This window comes from Cyclopterus lumpus, chromosome 18 (genome assembly GCF_009769545.1).
Source record: "Cyclopterus lumpus isolate fCycLum1 chromosome 18, fCycLum1.pri, whole genome shotgun sequence".
Taxonomy (NCBI): Eukaryota; Metazoa; Chordata; class Actinopteri; order Perciformes; family Cyclopteridae; genus Cyclopterus; species Cyclopterus lumpus.
Genome location: NC_046983.1, coordinates 2,392,501 through 2,414,454, shown reverse-complemented (window position 1 = coordinate 2,414,454; position 21,954 = coordinate 2,392,501). Strand labels below are relative to the sequence as shown.

At 47.1% G+C, this 21,954-nt stretch overlaps 1 protein-coding gene across 2 annotated transcripts; it reads right to left on the bottom strand.

The window, feature by feature from the left end:
* Window positions 1-4,188: 4,188 nt before the first annotated feature.
* On the bottom strand, window positions 4,189-19,947 carry znf219 (zinc finger protein 219). Of its 2 annotated transcripts, XM_034556748.1 has the most exons (5): window positions 19,758-19,947; window positions 11,489-11,573; window positions 8,822-11,243; window positions 8,510-8,656; window positions 4,189-6,629 (listed from the first exon to the last, which is right to left on the bottom strand). In XM_034556748.1, exons 3-5 carry the CDS (start codon window positions 11,238-11,240, stop codon window positions 5,443-5,445), a joined length of 3,753 nt encoding a protein of 1,250 aa, XP_034412639.1. In that variant the 5' UTR covers window positions 11,241-11,243; window positions 11,489-11,573; window positions 19,758-19,947; the 3' UTR covers window positions 4,189-5,442. The 2 variants fall into 2 exon arrangements, with proteins under 2 accessions (XP_034412639.1, XP_034412640.1); XM_034556749.1 differs by lacking the exon at window positions 8,510-8,656 and having other exon boundaries at window positions 19,758-19,877.
* Between the last annotated feature and the right edge of the window lie 2,007 nt (window positions 19,948-21,954).

Here is a 21,954-nt window from a genome sequence, read left to right as displayed (position 1 = left end):
GCCACGAGCTCGACATACAGGTGGCATGACGTGTGGACACATGGGGTGTTTTTAATGTGAGGTACCAGATGGAGATAATACAAAATAAAAAAAAAAACACCGAATTCATAATTAATTATTATTTTTTTTAACACCCGCGCACTCACCTCGCTCATCTTGGAATAAAAACCCGGCGCGCGCGGATGTGGAGTTCTGCAGCAGAAGTGGACTTCTTCTTCTTCTTCTTCTTCTTCTTCTTCTTCTTCTTCTTCTTCTTCTTCTTCTTCTTCTTCTTCTTCTTCTTCTTCTTCTTCTTCTTCTTCTTCTTTTCTTCTTTTCTTCTCCGTGTCCTCAAGCCGAAGCCGTGTGAGAAGAAGAAGAAGTGCGCTGCTGAGTGGTTTCTCTTTTTCTTTCTCTTTTCTTTCTTTTCTTTTCTTTCTGCCGGACAAGAGCTGCACAGTGTCGATGCCTCTGGACGCTCCGAGAGTGATGCTCAGTTGGAGATGATGGAAGGAAGCTTCAGTACGGGTGTACCTCTCTCTCTCTCTCTCTCTCTCTCTCTCTCTCTCTCTCTCTCTCCGTCTCGCCCACTCGTGTCTCAGCCAGTCACCAGGGAGCAGCAGCCCCATTGCCCTAGTACAGGGATGTAGGCTAATAGATAGATAATAAGAAGGCTGGAGCCCTGGAGCATTTCATAATGTTAATTGTGTTGTTTAAAAAAAACAGAAAAAACAATATGCATTCATTTATTTTCCTTATAAAATCTCTTTGGTCCTGCACGCTCATAAATAAAAGAGATGCATAGTTTCATAAAGTGTCACTTCCTGTGAGGTGGATTTCGCATTATTATTATTATATATATTTTTTTTTTTACTGACCCCTCTGCACCAGAGCTGATGTTTCTTTATCATACTGGTGATTTAATCTGCTTTATCCCAGTTTTATAAAGCCGCCCGAAGTCATGCACGACTTCCTTTCATTGCTTTCAAAATAAATAATGAACGAGAAGATACAATCGGTTTAAATGATAATTAAAAAAATTAAATAAACGTGTTTTATTTATTTTGCCCTTTTAATTACACGTTTTAAGATCTCTTATTATATTTAATTTAAAAACATGTTTTTCTTATCTTATTTTGAAAGGCATCCGCTTTTTTTTTTCTTTACTCTGCGCTGCATTTCATCACGTGGGCGGGACGAACTGCGAAATTAATTTACACAATTAATAGTGCTATTGTTTAGGTCACGTGCTTTATTTAAATGTGATTAGTGGCACTAATGGTTTAAAAAAAAAAAAAAACTGTCAGTGGTTTCACCACCCGGGTCGCGTGTAGTTAAACAAGTGTCCACCAGAGGGCGCTGTTGCGTCACATCATCACCATCATCACGGACTCACACCCCGAGCTCCTCGGTGGGGGATCTGGAGGCCGCTGGAAAGTCTCTCCAGGTGCAGATAACCAGGAAGCGATTCATTAGCACAGACCTGCAGAGGTCTTTACAGGCGACCGGAAGTGTGCTGCAGCCTGGAAGAGGACGGCTCAGAGGCCCCCCCGGGTCCTAATGCCTGGATCTTCTGCCACCTCCACTTACGAGATGATTGATTCCTGCTGTACAACATTTCATGACTTCAAAAAGGTTGAGAACCACGGAAATAAATATGAATAAGCTTCAATTTTCGTAGTAAACTATATTAATATATGATATATTCTCTAAACTCTCCTTTAATGTGGAGTTATCCACCATTTTTAACACCTTTAAAAAAAAAATGTCATAACCTCAAGTGTGGGGGGGGGGGGGGGGGTCCCTCAAAATATCTGCAATTCTCCTCAAAGCCACAAGAGGGCTCCCTTCTCTAAAAAGTTCTCCAAAACAATGCATACATATTCATACTATCAGACATGTGGGACTTTTCTTCCTTCTTTTTTATTTATGTAATCATAATCATGGCATCGGGTGTAGAAAGACAGGAGAAAAAAAAGGGAGAGAGTCTTGGGTTATTTTGTTTGTGTTTATTTATTTCTAATATTTTTTTTATTTTTATTTTTATCTGTCCACAAAGTCATATTAGTCACTACTATGTTAGATCAGTTTTCCCTCACTGCAATGGCAGTCAACTACACAAGAGCCCAAACCTGGCGACGCCCCCCCCCCCCCCTTTATTTCCGACCAATCAGAAGCGCGTGCACACTAAGTGACCCGACGATAAGATATCTGATTCAGGATCAGGAGATAAGGTGCATCTTTCACACGTGTTGGAAGAAAATAAGAGAATTTTGCAATTTTTCCAAAACTTTGTTTCGTAAACTTTGAATGTAGTTTGAATTTTGCTCAGTTATGGGATGTCTGAGTGGGAGCTCTTCTTGAAAACAGGGGGGGGGGGGGATGCACCCGTTTCCAGTCGAGCTCTTTCTGGTGATCCATTAAAAAGAGACCAAAGTCCTTCAAAAAGAGAACAAATATGGGGACACAAAGGATTGTTTTCATTGGTCGTCAACCGAGGACATTTAGATTGATTGACAGGCTGTTTTTAATCCCGCCTTCCGTCGGGAGGAGTACAAGGGGACCATCACTCGGGTTTGTGCTCTCTTTAAAAAAAAATAAGAAAATAAAAATAAAAACACACACACACAACAGCTCTAGTGTATCTGTACAACATTCAACAACACATTTCTCTTGTTTGTTTGTTTTTTCTTCTTTTTTTGTCTTTTTTTTGTCTTTTTTTTTTTTTTTTACCATAATGCCAAAACAATAATTTTTTCATTATAAGAAGAGCATTTCTCCATCTCGACGGCATCGAACAAACACCACACCAACTGAAATCAAAAATCTAATAAAGGCCTCAATACCAGATAGTACACGTCACCTTCAAGTGGTGCTATAGAGATAGACAGTTTACGGACGAGAGAGAGAGAGAGCGACGTGGAGGGAGAGCAAGCGAGAGAGAGAGAGAGAGGGAGGACGGGTTAAAGAAAGAGAGAGAGAAGTGAATGGTTTCGTACTTTAGTGTCACCTCGGACATGTTTTGGCACCTTTTTTTATGAGATTAAATACATAATTAATTCCACTTAGACTTGGGCTTTGGTTTACAAAGGGTTAATATTAAGACCAACAGTAGTCCAACCCTACACCTACAATGATTTGTACTTGTCTAAAAAGGGTTAGGTAGTCCATTCTTTCAAGAGTCTAGCCATGCTAGACTGTAATAAGGCCTAGTGGCCTGGTTTAAGGCCCAAGGGGCGAGAGACAGAGAGAGAGACAGAGAGAGAGAGAGGGGTCAAGAGGTAAAGGAAACGAGATAAAAGACTGAGGGAGGAGGTGATGAAGGAGAAGAGGAGGGGAAGTGAGATATAGGCTAAGTGCTTTTGGTGAGTTTTACAAAATACACCAGGAAGTGCTTGAAACAGAAGGCACGATGGCATTGACAGTAGTTGTTAAGGAGACACCACTAAGGGACCACACAACTCATGAGGTGCTCTAAAGAAGGGAACTTAAAACACGTTAATGCACATTAAAAAAGGTGTGGCTGCAATCGTAAAGGATACCCCATCAAAAAGTAGTCCCAGTAGATAGAGAGTGGTCGTTCACCAGCGTGCGGGGGAGGGGGAGGGGGGGGGGGGGGAGGGGTGGTCATGATATTCACGATTGATTGTTTTCATTTATATGAACTTTTCTTTAACAACCAGTTCGATGGTTGGGTATTTGATGCGCCGATCGACTGATTAACAGTTATTTGGCTAATCGATGGGGTAAATCTATCGACGCCGCAGCTTTACACGTTTAAAATAAACAAAAACAAACAAACAGAAAGTGACAAACTTCCATCGGGAAAAAACATTTGGTCTATCGATAAAAGAAAACAAAAAAAACAACTACTTTGGGAACTGAAACCTTGCACAGTGCTCTGTATAGACATTCCAACTAGTCTTAGCTCACAGACATTATAATCAATATTACCTATATTGATAACCTTTTTCTTGTAAAGCATCTTGAAATGAAAATAAACAAAAGTCTGCTTCTTTTTTTCTTTTTTCTTCTTCTCGTCTTTACAAAAAGCTACACATATTCTACTGGGATGTCTATGCATTTGTTAGTGTTTTTTAATAATTACTCCTACCATTGTCTTTTCTTTTCTTAATAAAAAAAAAAAGAAGAGGGGAATCTACTCGTCTAAAAGACGCCATACCTTGTATCGTTCCTTTTTTTTTGGGGGGGGGGGGGACGACGACGACGACGACACAGTTGCCAAGTCTCTGTCTCTTTAAAAAGGGGCGTGTCAGTTGATTGTGTCCAAAGGGGCTCGGGGCCACGCCCCTACGGCCCTGGAACAGACTCCAGCTCTTGAGTTTTTGTTCTTTTTCCCCCTACGCGGTCTACGTTGCCTCGGCAACCCCAAACCACATTCGGCGCCATTGTAAACACAGAATTCTTTTTTTTAACTTTGACCCCTTCGTGTATATCGCTCATCCTTTTTGACCCATTTCATCGCATCATCGATATCACCGATTTGTTTAGTTTTTTGTCGTCGTTTTCTTTTCTTGAGCCGAGCCACAAAACGATCCGCCGCCTCGCGTCGAGCTACGACATCGCATTTCTTTTACAACTTAACTATTCACAACACCCTAGAACCACTTTGAACAAATATACTGTACTTAAATTGTTTTAAAACTATATATTCAGATCAAATGAAACGACCTATCGCGGGCCTCTATGTGCGGGAGCACCGGAGACTCTCTCTCGAACGACGCACGTGAACAGGCACTAACTGAAAATAAAAATAACAAAAATAAAATGTTACGAACGTTTCTTTCTGTTTTTTCTTGAGGACAATCGCGTAGAAACACTTTTCAGACAAACAAGGCAGTGCTATACAGTCGAGGGGAAGAGCAACGGCGACCTCGCGCCTTAAAATGAATACCAAATAGCTGGAGGTTCGCGGCTCGAAACCGTTCTCGACTCAACGTTCCCTCCACCTTTGCGCGGGTGGAGGAGGAACTTGGAAGTCGGAGGTTTCAAACCGTTCCTGTGGTCTGTCGGGAGAGCATCTCTTCGGCCTCGTCAGTATGGGAGTCTGGAAATAACAGTCCGTTAGTGAAAGCGCGCGTGGAATGATGCCTCAAGAGGTCGTATACGCGTTCCTTTCATTCATCACGTAGGAGATCACCTTTAAAATCCTCTTGGAGTGAAGCTTGAAAAAAAAAGAAAAGGACAAAGTGGCCTACAGAATCCTGAAAAGATGCTCTCTTGTACGGGAAGTTCATTTTTGCGGATGACCACGCCGGCGGAAACCGAAGTAGACGAATGATGTCGGAAGGAAAGTAACAGCTGTGATGTTTCTCTTGCTCTTTTCCAAAACCCCTGGAGTCAAGAACCCTTTGTCCGTTTCTTCAATTCTGTGTTGAATGCAGTTGAAAACATTGAACCCGAGCCTCCCGACTTGAACGGCGTCATCCCGAACAAAGCATTTTAATCTGTGAAGACCCTTTCTTCCTCTCCCGCCATGTGGTTGGCGCTCAGGGCTGGTGAAAGAGCGAGGGACATCCTCAGATCCTGGTCCTCTGAATCCTCCAGGCTGCTGTTCTCCAAGATCTCTTCCAATTCCTCCTCCAGCTCCTCCTCATCCCCCTCCATCTTTCCCTCGAGTGCCAGACCACCTCTGACGTTCTTGGACGCTGAAGCCTTGTCGGGGTGGTCGAGGATGTCGTCCAGATGGTCCCGTGTATCCTCGGAGAGCCCGTTCAGGGTCTTGGCCTGCTTTGAGGACCATTCCCCCAGGGGTGCCTGGGACTCGGTCACATGCCTCCATATTGTCAGAGAGTCGAGATCAGAGTGATCCGTCCGGGGCTTGGCGGCCCTTGGGGCTCCCTCATCATCCAAGGGGGTAGAAGGGGCTCTCTTGCGCCTGGACTTACTGGTGTGGTTGACCTGGAGGTGCATGGCCATCAGCTCTGCTGAGGACGTACGGAACGGGCAGAACAAACACTGGCTCAGTTTGACCTCTAATGAACTATCCCCGACACCGTCCCCACCGCCAACGCCTCCTCCCTCCCCTAAGCTCATGCCTCCATCCTCCTCCATGCTTCCGAGGCCAGGTGAGGGGCGGCGAGACAGATCCAGGGGTTCAAAACCCACCTCGTGAGTTGAAGGCGCGGGCCCTTCCTTGTCATTCGGTGGCTGAACCATCCGGCTGGTGGTAAGGGGCTTACGGCGGGACACTTTAGGAGCCTTGGGTGGGGGAGACTCCCTGATCCAGCCTCCTTCCATCCCACCTTGGTAAAGGGCCCCCATCACCCCGGACAGATATCGGTACTGGGTCTCCAAGTCGACATCCCTCAGAGCCGCCAAGGTCTTACGATGGTCCCGCTGGTCCGGGAGCCCCAGGAGCCAGGACTGCTGGCTGGGCCGAGAGGCGGGGGTGTCGGTTGGGCCTCGGTTGACAGGGCAGTGGTTTGGCTGGGACCGGCGCTGCTTGGCCAGTCCGGAGGTTGCAGAGGTCAGACTGTTGATCGTGGAGGTGAGACCACTGGAGGAGGAATTGGAGGAGGCTGACAAGGCGTTGCGTTGCTCCCTGTGGTGCCGCTGGAGGTGGTACTTCAGCGAGCCCGACTGGGTACCCGCATAGTCACAGTGGGGACATTTGTAGGGTCTCTCACCTGAAGAAGACGAGAGGAACAAAACAAGATTGGGGAAACAGTTTTGAGTATTAACTAATTAGTTAATTAAGTAGCTGCTAACCTACAGGCGAGGCTTAAAGAGACCGCTGAGTTTGCATGTTTTAGCTTATTTAACTTTATATTAATGCAAAACCATTTTGCAAAACATCTTTGTAAAAACCAAATGTAATAATAAGGTAATAATAAATATATAACAAATATTTACACGTGATGGGCAAGCTTGTAAAGCCTGCTAATGTATATAATGTATACTTTTTCATATCATAGTGATGATTATAAGACATTGGCTGTCTGAAAAGTCAGAAAGAAAATCTGTAACACTAGAGCATTTATTAAAAATGATCACAGTAACCCAAAATAACTGGTACGGTCCTTTTAAACAGAGATGTAATTATGCATTCTAAAAGGGAGATGGCAGTATTTCATCACTGATTGAAAAATGACACTGCTGGGAGAGATCAAGAGGAGGGTGGGGGGGGGGGGGCATCATGGTGGAGACATATCATCAGCAGGAAATGCATTACGTATGAAAAGCATAAATTATCTTATTCACATGAAGAAGAAAAACAAAAACGAACACACAAAGAAAAAAACAGCTCTATTGACGATTGCAGATGCACATGCGCGAGTATTAACATTTTGTTTCTGGAACAAATGTAACAGAAGTCTCTCGGAGCAATAATCTCCCGAGCGCAATAATATCGAGAGTATTATTACAATTTGATGCCTTCACTTAAATTACTGACCATGTGGTAACTACTCGATGGCACAGAGAAGCATTAGTGCACGATGAGAAGAGCTGTGTGCCGTCGTGAATAATACAGCTGTGATGTGATGGGTTCTGTCAGCTATAGACAATTATTCATAATGGCAATATTAAATAGATTCCATTGAATGCATTTTGGGCACCGTCTTGCTGGAAAGACTTGGATGTGCTCCAGTTCCCAGTTCCTGGGGATTGGTGGCGTCTCAGAAACTGGAAGACGGGGTCTTAATTTTGATCAAATACATCAAGCGAAGAAAGCAAATAATAAAAAAAAAAAGAAAATGGCAATGACTCATGCTGATAAAGGCTTATGAATATGGATAATTAATTAAGAGCGTGAGTGAGTGCTGTGAGAGTTCCCAATTTTCATATAAAGTCACCAGAAATATATTATAAAAGGTTCTTTTCATTTTTGTTATTTGGAAAAAAAGCCTGTTTCGAGTACGTCGTATAGCCCTGTGTGTGTCTGTTCCACAGTCAGAATTATTAAGAAAGTATTTGATGTCAATTTAAGAAGAACAATTACAGATTCACTTGCTTCAAAGACGAGATCAGAGAATGTGAATCTCAGAAAAAGATTAAAGCCCAAATTGCTATTATGGAGATATCTGTGAGCGTATATTTTATGTTCTTGATGTTCACGCAAAAATAGCTCAAACAAACCATATCAATTTTGCACAAATTGGGGAGTTCAAATCAACTAATAGAAAGAATAGTCCTATTTTCCAAAAAAAAATCTTAATAAATACATTTCTTTCTTTTATTGGGGTGAGGTTACTGACTAGTGAGAGAAGTGAGCTTTTTACAAAGATTTAACCTTATTTAATCCCTGGAGTGGCTTGATTTTTCCTCTAAAACTACTGTTAATAGACCCTTTAGCAAGGCACTTAACCAGGAGTTGCTCCAGTGGGGCTGCTCGGTTGCCTGCAGTAGAGGGCTATGATTAGCGCTGGCCAGCTCTCTGGGGTGAATGTGTAAAAAAGGAAAAAAGGTAGCGCTGCTGAAGCGAGGATGCTCAATGAAAACCTTTCCAGGGATTTATAAAAGGCTAAAAAAGTAAAGGTGGTTTGTTAAACTCACAGCAGTTTCTCACCTGTGTGAACTCTCAGGTGCACTTTGAGATGGTGTGAAGAGCGGAAGGCTTTACCACAGTAGGGGCAGTCTTTTATCCCTCTACCACGCACTCGCTCCCTGGTGGGAACTGACGGTATGGAGGAGACTGCTGTCAAGCCATTTTCTCCTGCAAGTGGAGAGAAATGTAAAGATAACCGCGGGTGTGAAGGGCCCCTACGAGAGCTGGGTCTTTACAACAGAAAACAGAATGAAAATAAAATGAATAAAAACACGTGCAAAAAACGAAGAACCCAAAAAGACAAGGCAGAGCAAAAGGCGCGTGTGATTGTACCTTTGAAGCTCGAGATGACGGAGTGAAACCCGGCAGCTGCCCCTGCTGGTTGTGATCCACCACTGTGCAGTTTGGATTCCGGTCTCACTTCTCCCGCTTGTTGGGATTCGCCACCGTGAAGCTGAGAGTCCGGTCTCACTTCACCACCGCCGCTGCCTCCTCTTCCGGAGCCCCCCCTTCTACGGCTGCCGCTCCCTTCCTCTTCGCCGCCACCTCCTTTCGGGGGCCTCTGAGTGTGAACGCGAGCATGGACCACCACCTGCTGCAAGCTGCGGAATAGCTTTCCACAGTCCGGGCATTCCCACGGCCCTCCTGCTCCGCCGGACTCTTCTCTTGGATCCAGGCCTCCGAGGTAGGCCCTGACTTGGTCGGCCTCTGTGATCACGGAGCTCCTCGCTGGGCCTCGCTGGCTTTGCTGCTGGCCTCGCTGTTGGGGCCTCTGCTGCTGCTGCTGCTGCTGCTGCTGCTGTTGCTGTTGCTGCTGCTGTTGCTGCTGCTGTTGCTGCTGTTGCTGCTGCTGCTGCTGCTGCTGCTGAGCTACTGCCAGGCTGCGAGCAACCAGCTGCCACCAAGTTGCCTGGTCACCTCCTTCTGGAATTGATGCAGTAGTTTCACCTGTGCCCCCTCCTCTAGTTGCTCCCCCTCCTCTTCCTGGGTCCCCTACTCCTGAGCCGCCAAAGCCACCACCACCATTTCCCATCTCTGCCACCTGAGCCACTGCTTGAAGTCTCTCCATGCAGCTAGCCCCACTGCCATCACTGGGCAACCCCAGGTAGCCCAGGATGGCTGACTTGCTTGAGCCCATCCCCATTCTGCCACCTGATTCCCTATCTGATCTTCCTTGTCCACCTCTACCACCTCTTTGCTGGGCCAAAAGGAGGCTTGAATAGAGGGCATTGAGAGACTGATTACTAGCAGCGCCTTTGCCTTGCTGCTCTGAACCTCCTGGTCCCCCAAGGGTTCCCAGCCCGGCTTTCAGGCCAAGCTTGTTGAGATGTACTTTCATGTGGTTTTTGAGGAACCAAGGCTCTTTGAAGCCACGGCCGCACACCTGGCACTTGTGGTCCAAAGAGTCCTTGTGCTTTCGCATGTGTCCCTTCAGGAACCAAGATTGGGTAAACCGCTGTCCACAAATATCACAGCGAAATGCTGGCAATGGTGGGGACGCAGACGCTGTTGCTGCTGCCGTCACCTGCGGGGTACTTGGGGCCGGGGCTGGGGTATGGGTCGGGGTGGGCACAGGAGTATCAGGGGTCGCAATGACCGGCCTGGAATTGAACACTGGTGGCAGAGCAGGTACCTCCGGGGAAGGGTGGAACTCCTGCAAGTGAGATGCAAGGCTCTCTTCTTGGCTGGCGGAGAAAGGACAAAGAGTGCATTTATACGGATTGTGGAGAATGCGGACATGGCGCGCCAACTCCGAAGCCGTGCGGAATTTTCCTTTGCAGGCATGGCAGCGAAACGTAGGCGCTATCGGAGTAGTCACACCCTCCCCGATGGTAGAAGAATAGGGAGGCGTCACGGATACAGGATCCTCTGTAAGTGGAGGGGTCAATGGTGTGCTGTCATCCAGCAAGAAGATTGGGTTCTTGTCTGTCTGTAGGCTATCATCTAGACCTTTGACCTCACTATTAACATCCTCTTCTTCTGTAAGATGCTGGATAAGTGTCCCTGGCAGTATACGCTGGTTTGGGTGACCTCGGTGATTCTGGACTAAGTCTTTGTGGTTCTGTTGGATTTTGAGGTGCTGCTTTAGGGGAGCTGAAGGGAGTCCAGTCCGGTATAGGGCTGAAGCTCGGCGGTCTCGGTCCAGACTGTGAGCTCGGGCATGAAGAGACAAAATGCTTTGGAATCTGAATCTCTTTCCGCACACATGACAGGGGAACCTGAGCGCAGGCCCTGGTGAAGCCCCTCCCACTCCAGGTATCGCCCTGGTAACAGTATCTTTCTGGAACAGCTGTAGGTCTAGCTCATCGTTGCAGCTGCCACTCTGCCCGGATGAGAGGGCCAGCTCCAGGGCTCCGAACCCGAGCAGTGGCGCCAACGGTGTGGCTGGTGGAGAGGAGTCCAAACAAGGGCCGCATCCGGTTTCCTGTCCCCCTGCTCCCGGGAACAGGGCCACTGCCGGGGTCGGGGACGGTGGAACTCCGTCCTCGTCATCCTCTTCGTCAACACCGTGGTGATTGTTGTTATTGTCCTCGTGGAGGGGGAAGGGAGAGAGGGGGAAATAAGGCGTGGCGTCCAGGCTCCGAGGGGACAGTGCGGGGCTGTGAATGGGCAGGACAATGGGGCTGTCAGGTAGAGAGAGTTGTGTGTGAGGTGACGACGCCTGGGGGCTGTGGTCCAGGGATGGCAGCGTTGGGGGAGACTGGGGATGCTCACAAGAAAGAGACAACACACACTCCGGCGGAGAATCCATCCTCTACAAAGACACAGAAAGAAAGAGGGGAGACAGACAGTGAGTGGAGCTGATGACTGAAGAGTTTTAAAAAGCTAGAGGGGAGGTTACATTTGCATGTTGTGCATAAATTATCTTCAACTGCAACATGATAACCTTGACAGATGTGGAAAATGGCCAAGATTTAGGCATAATCAAATGGTATTAGTGTGCCCAAAAGGTTCATGTATGTGTGTGTGTGTGTGTGTGTGAGATCAGTAGAGAATTACCAGAAGTGTGTGTGATGTTATGCCATTCTTTAGTGTCTTGGCTGACGGGGGACACACTTCTGTGGCAGCCTTCTCCTTTAATTTTCTGGGGACAAAAGCAAGCAAAAAATAAATAAATGATGAATGAGAAACTTAAACATGGAGTTATTATATGCAATATAATCTTGAATTGAAGAAAAATGCAGTTTAGCATATTATATTACTAAAAGATATTGTCTAACTAAATACTTTATGTTACTAAATTAGCAACATATGTAGGAGTAAATGCGTTTTGAAAAAAATTGAGAGATGAACGGCAGGTAACGGGATAAAAAAAAAAAGAAAAATCATTCTCAAGAGATACATTTTAATGGCAGAGAAGAGAACGCACACTAATTACAGCAACGTTTGGCGCGTGTTTTAATGCGTTCGACGCGAAGCACAGAGTAGAACCTCCATTTGATCTTCAGCTGCTCTTCAGTGTGCGCGGGCGGCTGCATGCGCTTCAATGTGTAACAGGTGTGCACCTGTTCACGGTGCACTCCGGCATACTGCCGGCACATATGGGACGATTAGCCGGAGTGTGGATGTGCATCGGCGTGTATCTCTGTGTGTGTGTGTGTGTGTGTGTGTGTGTTGAGGAGTTAAGGGCACCACCACAGGACATGGACTGTCCCAAACAGGATGGGCGCGCGATGTTTTGACTTCCCCACACACCCTTCCTGTGCACTCGTACAGTAGCAGCTTTTTGCTTAAATCAGGACTCTATACACACACACACACACACACACACACACACACACGTATGCATGCACTTAAACATGTTTGTTAAATCTATAACCTGGGTGTGGTGCTCTGACCCCGCACACTGCTGAGTCACGGCCACTTGTTTAAGTAACAGACGTGTCGACTGTACTGCGGCCGTCAGCCCGAATGCAACGTGTGATGTACAGCGTATTGAACAACACAAGCATTTTTTTTGGGGTGGGGGGGGGGGGGGGCAGCGCACACACCCAACATATTTGGAGTGCGCAGCACTTTGCATCAGTTGGACTGGATTTATGCACGTCGGCTGTTTTTTGTGTGTTTTTTCTGCCCCGTCCCGTCATTCGGTGGAGTTGAGGAGCAGCGGAGGCGCCCACAAAAGGTCATCGATCATTGTGGCGAAAACACAATGGAACATCTGTGTTCGCAGGTGTGTCGGCCATATTGGTGGCCACATGTGTGTTTGTATGATCGGTTGCATTTTTGTGTGTGTGTGTGTGTGTGTGTGTGTGCGTGTGTTTGCTAAGCCTGGATGACAAAGAGATTCTCATGTAGCCAGTTGACATTTTAGCTCAGCTATGACTCACAGGGATATCACACCATATCAATCACATAAACACACACACTCACGCAGCCGACAACAGACACACACACACACACACACACACACACAGTCTTAATCCACCATTATTGTTCTCTCTCACCCCGTCTTTCTCTCCCCTCTGTCTTTCTTTCCCCCGGATTCACACTCCTCCCATCCCCCTCTCATTCTCTCGCTCCCTCCCTCCGTCCATTATTCACTAATTTTCTTTCATTCTCTCCCTCTCTCCCTCCCTCTCTCTCTCTCCTGCAGTGTTGCCAGTTGGCAGAGTGCCAGGGAATGCTGATATCAGCTGGTAGATTGGGCCCTGCCAACATGGCGAAGAGCAAAAAAAAAAAAAAAAAAAAAAAAAAGAGGAGAAAGGAGGCAGACAGAGGGGAAAGAAAAAGAGAGGGAGAGAAACAGTGCTGTTGCAAACTGGGCAGCGCGAGAAGAAGAAGAAGAAGAAGAACATATTGTCAGAAGCCGCGTGAATGAAAACGATTTAATGAGATTGCCAGCGTAGTTTTGACGGGGAGGAAGAAATAAAAAAAGAGAGAATAGGGTTGAAGAGGCAGACATGCTGGAACAGAGAAGGGAGAGGAATCAGAGCGGAGTGGGGCATAACATGAAGAGAGAACAACAGATTCAGAAATCATTTGAAAAGTCAACACACACACACACACACACACACACTACACAATCCAGACAGACTGGAGGGAGATACAGGGAAAAAATGGAGGGGGGGGGGGGCGCGTCTCTCGATGCATCTGCGTCTGATGGCATTATCATATGAATATCACCATCGCGATGCTTTGTTCCACCGTGACGGGAGCTGTCGCCAATAAAAGGACATTTGGATAGATGGAGAGAAGGAGATAAAGGTGGAGCGACGGGTGCAAAGGAAAAAGGAAAAGGGGGGTGGGGGTGGGGGTGGGGGTGGGGGGGATCAGGTGGAGCCGGGCGAAGCACGTGAAACCCAGGTGGAGAGGAATCTCGTTACCGACGCATGCAAATCACCATCACCTCTGCTCGGTTTGACCCCGAGGGAGGAATCTGGTGTGAGGTCGCGTCGACTTGTGTCATTTAAAACAATCAAAAATGTTGCCGTGAGAGATCGTCATGGAGATGAGATCCGCCAACATCTTGGTGTGAAGTACGTAAAGTAATGCGAAAAGAGAAACACATTCAACTGGATTCAAACTGCTCGTTTTACTGATTTTCTTTACCCCTCCTCCTCCTCCGACCCTGAAATGTGCACTGTACGTGCACTGTGCACTGTACGTGCACTGTACGTGCACTGTACGTGCAGGCGTTCTAATGACAGCTTAAAAGCAGATCCTAGCTGTGTTAAACGCGGCCATGACGGTGTCGTTACCGTAATTGCAGAGTAACTTTTGTGGCCACTCAGATAACTTCACTGGAAATTAGTTTTTATGACGGGGGTCAACGTGCCAACTGTCTTCATATATATATATATATATATATATACATATATTTTATATTTTTAGCTGTCACAAGGTGTGTGTCGAGTACGAGGTGTGTGTGTGTGTGGGGGGGGGGGGGGGGGGGGGGGGGTTGCTGAGTCATACATCACATCTGGGATAAATAGTTGCAGAGGGAGAGTAGGAGCACAATATGTTCAGACAAGTTCATTTTTTTTGGGTGGGGGGGTTTTTGATGTCACTGTGTAAATATCCAGCGCTCTTATTGTGAAGGCAGTTAGCGCATGTTCGTACACGCCACACACCATCATTGTGAACGCGAGGGTGTGAACACCTTCCACTTAGTGTGTGTGTGTGTGTGTGTGTGGGGGGGGGGGGGCAGGAAGTACTCTACCTGCTCTGCTTTACATTAACAGTATGACGTTACGTGTTTATCGAGGGCGCGCCGCCCGTTCCTTGTTGGCTTGTTTGCCTTCAATAGCCGAGCAAAAAAAAGAGAAAAAAAAGCACATACTTGCAAGCCACTCGTCACAGTTTGCATAATTAAGTCTGTGGGCTCTTAAGAGTGTGATTTGCCCCGCTTAAGGTTGTTTCATGTTAATGGTCTTCATAATTGATGGAGGGCTGCAGCACATCACGAGAAAAAGAAATGCAAAAAAAAAACAACATCTGATGGAGGAAAAAAACCATCAATTTCTGCATCGTAAATGTGCGATTTTACTCTTTTCCAAGCTTGTTAATCATCTCAATTTATTTTGTGACCCCTTAGAGGGAGGGGGGGGGGGGGGTTACACACCATCTACTTTTGTCTTCTTATCTGGGCCAGTATGTGTGTGTTTGTTGCACACGACCTCCTCCGAGGACCTAAAAATAGGCCCCTCCAAGGTCTCCGACCTGGAGCCCCCGAGGGCGTAAAGGGAACACTGTGTGTGTGTGTGTGTGTGTGTGTGTGTGTCAGGGAAATCCTCCCAGGTGATACCTTCCTTCCAGCTGCATTAACTTGAACTCTCCAGCATAAGTGGGCGTCTTGAGAGACTTGACCACAAAAAAAAAAAAAACCCAAAACAAAGACGTCCTATGAAAGAGAGGATGAGCCGCTGAAGGGCCGGCAGGGAGCTCGGGCCGCCGGCTCTCTGCGCGGCGCCATGTGGTCCTGTGGGTTTTTTTATCGCGTGGTCACGTGGCCAACTTCCCCACAGACGGTATTCATTTCCTCGACTTCACCTTTCCCTGACACCCCCCCCCCCCCCCCCCCCACTTCACTCGCTGCCTCACTCTAACTTCGTCTGGCTTCCCCTCCTTCATCGGCGGCGGCGGAGTGAAACCTTTATTTCATTTTTGATCGGAAACGGTTCAATCTCGGTCCTCGGCTCTTTCCTCTTTCGCTAGGCTCCTGCTCCACGCCGTCCTATCTTACCGTTTCTGACCCCACCACGACCTCTACCTTCTCCCCCCCCCCCCCCTCGGGGGCCGTAAACACGTCTCTAAAGCGACTGACTCGTCTCTCTCTGGATTTACAGGATCGAGGCCTTTGAAAAGAGAAGAGTTGCTTTCGGAACATGCAAATGCCATAAGCAAATCGCTGGATGTGTCTTGTGAGTGCACCCTGAAGATCACCTGCAGGGGGTTGAGAGAGAGAGAGAGAGAGAGAGTAGAGGGCGAGCTCGCGTCCCACAGGTGGAACAGACTGTTCATTTCGCAATCAGAAAATCCAAAATGGGGGAGGACCGAAAACCGTCCTGTGAAGGGGCCCTCGAGCCAAACCGCAGACTACCCACAAGCCCCCGGCTGACCTCCTGGTGGCATATGTGCATCACACACACACACACACACACACACACACACACACACATATATATATATATGTGTGTGTGTGTGTATATATACAGAGACAAATGTCAAACGTTGAAAGGCGGGTCTTTATTCGGCCCGGGGTAATGTGTGCAGAGCACGCGTTCTCTTAATAAACTCAGTGACACCTCGACTGTGTGCTCAGACAAAGCGTCGGCACTTGGATCCCACACCTCGGGGTGGAACCCGTGAGCGGTTGTGCCTTGCACAAGGGCACCGTGGCAGTCGGACACGGGGTAACTCCCCCGTGACCACGTTGGGGAAGACAAGAGCTGCTCCTAGCTGCTCCGAATGGGGGATAAAAGAGTTGAAAAGTGCCAGAAAACAGTTGTAAAAACCAACAGGGGGGGGCGTGAGAGAAGTTTAAAGTGAGTCGGGCCTGGACGGCGGCTGCATGGCGGCTGCATGGCGGCTGCATGGCGGCTGCATGGCGGCTGCATGGCGTGCGGCGGCGTGCTTAAATTGCCAATTTTCAGAAGAAATGTTCAGATGCACATGGGAACGGTGCGAGTGGACGAGGGTTTCAGACCCAGTTGGAGCCTCCGCCTCCATAGCTTCTATATCTTTTGCCTATATAGAGCACACATACACACACACACACACACACACTTTCTACCGATGCCGTGACCCGCTTTATGTTATATTGTATATTACGACTCTGTTTTTTTTTCGAGGCCCTCGATACTCGAGCGGACAAGTGAGCCACCTACCTGTCCACCTCCCTGGTAAATAAAATAAATAAAAGAGTTTGGAACTGGTCCCGCGAACTCCCCAACACAAGTGGCACAAGCGGCGTACTATTTAAAGTAAGACCCCGGTGCTCTAAATACACACTAATCCCGGGCAGGCGGCAGAACTCTCAGCAGTCTCTAAAATGTCACAATGCGGTAGCTTCTCCCCTCGCCGAGGCCGAGCAGGTGCCGCTCCCGCAGCGCACTAACGACCCAATTATATCAATCAGAACGCCTTGATTGGCGCTGCGCTCCTCTCTCTCTCTCTCTTTCTCCCTCGCATACAATCCCTTTCCCCCAAGAGCCACCTGGATGGGGGGGGGGTGTGCCCCCCTCCCCCCCTCGAAGCCCGGTACAGTACGTACAAAGGTGGGGAGGAGGAGGAGGAGGAGGAGGAGGAGGAGGAGGAGGAGGAGGATACTACTTGAGCACAACAAGCAAAAGAGAAGTCTGAATGAGGCAGAAACCATTAGACTCTTTCTAACATGGGGGGGGGAGGGGGGGGGGGGTCAGTTACTGACGTAGTAGTAGTAGAAGTAGACCCCCCCCCCCCTCCCACCGTGGAGAGGTGACTCTCCTCAGGTGGAGTTTTCTAATGTCACGGAGACGCTTGTCTTATCGGTTTCCCGGGGCGACGAGAATACAAGATTTTTAAGTGGCAAAAAAAAAAAATTTAAGTCACTCAAAAATTCTTTTTTTTTTTTGGGATGCGTGTGTCGAGGTGAAATGTAGTTTGGGTTCATTTTTAAAAAAACATTTTTTTTTTAAAAAAGCCCTGTTCACAGGACGAGGAGGCAGCAGCAACGTCGACCGCCTTCCACCGTGCACACAAAAGTGTGGATTATTTTTAATTGTTTTTAATCCATTAGTATAAATAAATAGTCCCGTTTCAGGATCACTACGCCGTGCAGGAGTGACACGTCTTATCTGGGGAGGAATGTCCTCCTCGCCCCTGTGATGCGCGTCAACAACGTGCAACCATTTGCAGGCTCGCTCTTTCCCCTCTTCTCTCTCTCTCTCTCTCTCGCGGCCATCTCAATTAGGAGGCACATTAATGAAATAAATAACCATCAACAAACAATGCACTAATAAAACACACACACACACACACACAGCCCTCCCCACTACAAAAAAAACGAGATTAACCCTCGCGAGCAGATGGTGCCCCGCGCACAAGAAGAAGAAAATAGAAAATAGACAAATCTAAACAGTGGGATGTAGTTTGGAGAAGTGGAGGGGGGGGGGGGGGGGGGGGCGCGTGCGTGTGTCATGTCAGCCTATCTATCTATCTCTCTCTCTCTCTCTCTCTCTCTCCCCTCTGCTCCATTTTGTTTAACATTTTCTATACAAAAGATTAAGGGAGGGGGAAGAGGACGAGAGGAAGAAAGTGCCATCATGGATTTCATCTCGAGTCCTCTGACGAGCTCCCCCAAAAAATCCGACATCAGTCCCGAAAAAAAAAAAAAAGAAAAGAAAACGCTCATTTTGTTTCGTGTGTTTCTTTTTTTTTGGGGGGGGGGGGGGGGGGGGGCTGAAAAACGTGGTAACTTCTGTTTCCAGAGGACAATTTGGCAACACGCGTTTTGCACACACACACACACACACGGCTACATGCCACACTTTGCTATGCTACTTTCCCGAGCTCGTGGACGCTGGAGGTGACGTTAGGACAAGTAAAGCGTCGTAGCGGAAGGTTCCGGTTATAACGGTCATAAAAAGACACTGTTGCGGCGCGAGGATGCGTTTCTTTTGCGCACATCCCAGATGAAAGTGTCGCCGCCGCTTATCTCGGAAAACAATGCACGACACAATGCGTGTGTGTGTGTGTGTGTGTGTGTGTGTGTGTCCAACAAAAGAATTAGCCGAGCTAATCGCATCCACCTCGCGAAAATGACGCTTCTTTTCTTTTTTTTTTAGGGGGAAATCAACTCGCCAACATGCACACACACACACGCGCGCGCACACACACACGCACACGCACACACACCAAAAAAAAGAAGAAGAAATATCCACTTTTCCGCCGGACAATATGTCTGCGGCTCATCGAGCCGCTCCGTTACGCACCGGGAACTTGCCCCCCAAAAAATACTTTTTATTTTATTATTTTTTAAAGGGGTGCAAACGTCGTTTTTTGGGGGTGTTTTTTCGTTCTTCTTCTTCTTCCCGGAGAGGTTAAAAGAAGAAGAGGTCGTAACGGCACCGACCCCCCCCCCCCCCCCCCCCCCTCTCTCCCCCCTCTCCTCGCGTGGATTGAAATAAGTGCTCGCGACCGGAACTCGCTTTTAAAGTTACGCGAATTTAAAGAACGGAATCTTTTTTTTCTTCTTTAAACCGCTCCGCGGACTTTTCCCGTGCTCGTGCAACCATTTTTTTTTTTTTTTTAAAGTCGCGTTTAAATAAAATTCCGCGTCGACTTATTCCCAAAAAATGTTTCCCGTACGACATGAATTATTATTTATAATAGTGTTATTTATTATTGTGTCATGTCACGGGGCTAACATGCATTGTCGGCCACCACGCACACACACACACACACACACACATAACGCCGGCTTACATACGTGAAGGAAGAAAAAAAAGAGTTCCGGAGGGGCGCATGCACACATAGATACAAGACATACGTACATGCTTCATGCCAATCACTCACACGCACACACGCACACACACACACACACACACACAACTCCTCTATTGGCCATTATCCCCGTAGTGTTGCTCGTGGAGAGAAACAAGAAGAAAAAAGAGGCAACAACAGTCGCAATAAATGTGTCGTAAATGTTTCCTAAATGTTTCCCTCCCGGTGTTACGCGCATAAAAAGTGTGCATGTCAACAGAGTGGTGGATTAAAAAAAATGTATCGGGATAAATGGAAGAGATAAAAGGTGTATATGTTGAAAGTAAAGACTCAGTGTACTTACGGGAGAGGCGGCGAGGAGATTAATGACACGACACGTCATGATTACGTTTCACTTGAATTAAATACATTACGAGTTGGGAAAAAAAATGGAAATCAGGGGTTGTATACAAGCATACGCCGTTTCCCCCTCCCTCCTCCCTCCGTTTGGTCACCCTCTCTCTCTCTCTCTCCTCCTCCTTTTCTTTTCCTTCTCCCTTTCTCTCCTTTCTTCTTGCATTTTTTTCTCCCCCCCCCCCCTCTATTTATTGCACAGGAGTGGGTGAATAGGGGAGAAAGTGGGAGGGAGAGTGATGTAGGTTGGGAAATGTTAATTATAATCTCGGCACGGGCACCATTTTACAGCGCTGTCATGTCTTCACGTTGGGATCCTAAATATGGCATCTGGGGTGGCGTGACACTCTGAGAGAGACGGGCTTATTTATTTATTTCCGGTAAAGGAGGAGAGGAGGAGGTGGAAAAAAAAAAAAAAAAGAAAGAATACAAAAAAAAAAAAAAAGTTTCACACCAATTGAAGTGATGACTGATGTTTTTTTTTTGGTGGCGAGACAACCCCGGAAGCACATGGCCACCTCCAGGAATGGAGGCTACAAAAGTGCACATATTTGTGATGAAGGGGTTCCCAGCATAGGGTCCGGGGACCCACCGGGGGAGGGTTTTCCAAGGGGGGGAGGGGGGGGGGGGGTCCCCCGGAGCACAAAATAGCATCACACTGGAAGTATCACTTCCTCAGAAAAGTAAAAGACTTTGTACTTGAAGCATTACAAGTGGAAGCACTCCGAGAAGATAATGGCTCCACGTTCACTTCTTTAAAGAAGCCTCTTTTTCTTCTTCTTCTTCTTCTTCTTCTTCTTCTTCTTTTTCTTCTTATTCTTCTTCTTCTTGTTCTTCTTCTTCTTCTTCTTCTTCTTCTTCTTCTTCTTCTTCTTCTTCTTCTTCTTCTTCTTCTTCTTCTTCTTCTTCTTCTTCTTCTTTTCTTCCAGTTGCCAGAGGTTTTAGTTGCGGCAGGTGCAACGCCTCCTCCAGCCCCCCCCCCTGGTGTCGACCCATTTGTATTGAGGGGGTGTGGCTTGTGCTGGAAGTTGAACATTTCTATATTTAAAAAAAGATTAAAATAGATTGTTTTAATATTTCTATTACTTTTCACAACCACGGGAGTCATCGTCATCCCTTTGCGGTGATGTTTCTGACCACCTGAGGAATTTAGGTCCAATGTTCACTCTCCTTTTTAGCTCTTAAGTTGACCCGTAACATATTTAAAACATATTTTTTTAAATATTTCATATTTGTGCTGTTCAGACAGCGTACAGTGGGTTCATTTGAGGTGTTTTTTTTTGTTTGTTTTAGAGCGTTGAGACTGAACCAGTCTTAAAAGATCCCCTCCAGGCACGTTTTAAATACATGTAGGTACTTTAATTTTCAGCGCCTGGAGCTTTTAAAAGTTTCTTTTTCTCTCGGTGGGATTCCGGTTCCATCTTTCCCCCTTTCGAACGGTCTCCAGGTGTCAGATACATACAAGTGAAGCCACAATGAGAAAAAGAAAAGAAAATACACATTCTGTCTTCTCACCTGTAGTGCCAGCTACACCGTTAGCTGCCTAGTTTTGGAGATATCGGCGCGTAGCTACGTCGGCCCCCTCTTCGATATAATGGAATAGACATGGCCCCCCTCAAAAATGTCTGGAGATCATGACACGGTTACTCAAGATAATCCATTTGTTAGTTCTTTTTAAAAGATAATTCAACACTTTGAGGACTACGACTACTCAGTTTCAATGTCATTAGACGTTTGCTTGACCTTGATCTTGCAGAAAGGTGTGTAAATAGCACGTAGATGTATTCCACGTGTCCCGATGACGCACTTTTTTGGGCTTTTCAGGCCAACGCCACGTTGTTACCACGGAACGGTTGAAATCCGGGTTCGGGCAACCGACGGCAGTAAAAAACGCAAACAACATAACGCGAGTACCACGTCGCAGGCTACGCTAACGCTAATGCTACGTCACTCGCTCCGAGCGTAGCATAATCACGCAGTATAGCGACGCCGTGCGTTGAGGGAGACTTTTCACCATTTCAGCCCGTGCGGTGGAGGGAAGAGGCTCAATTGTAAGTAGCTAGTAGGAAGTAAGCAAGTGAGGAGCTTGAGTAAAAAGGTCGCGGCCATAACGACTCGTCTTCATCGGTAGGCGACGAGTCTACGTC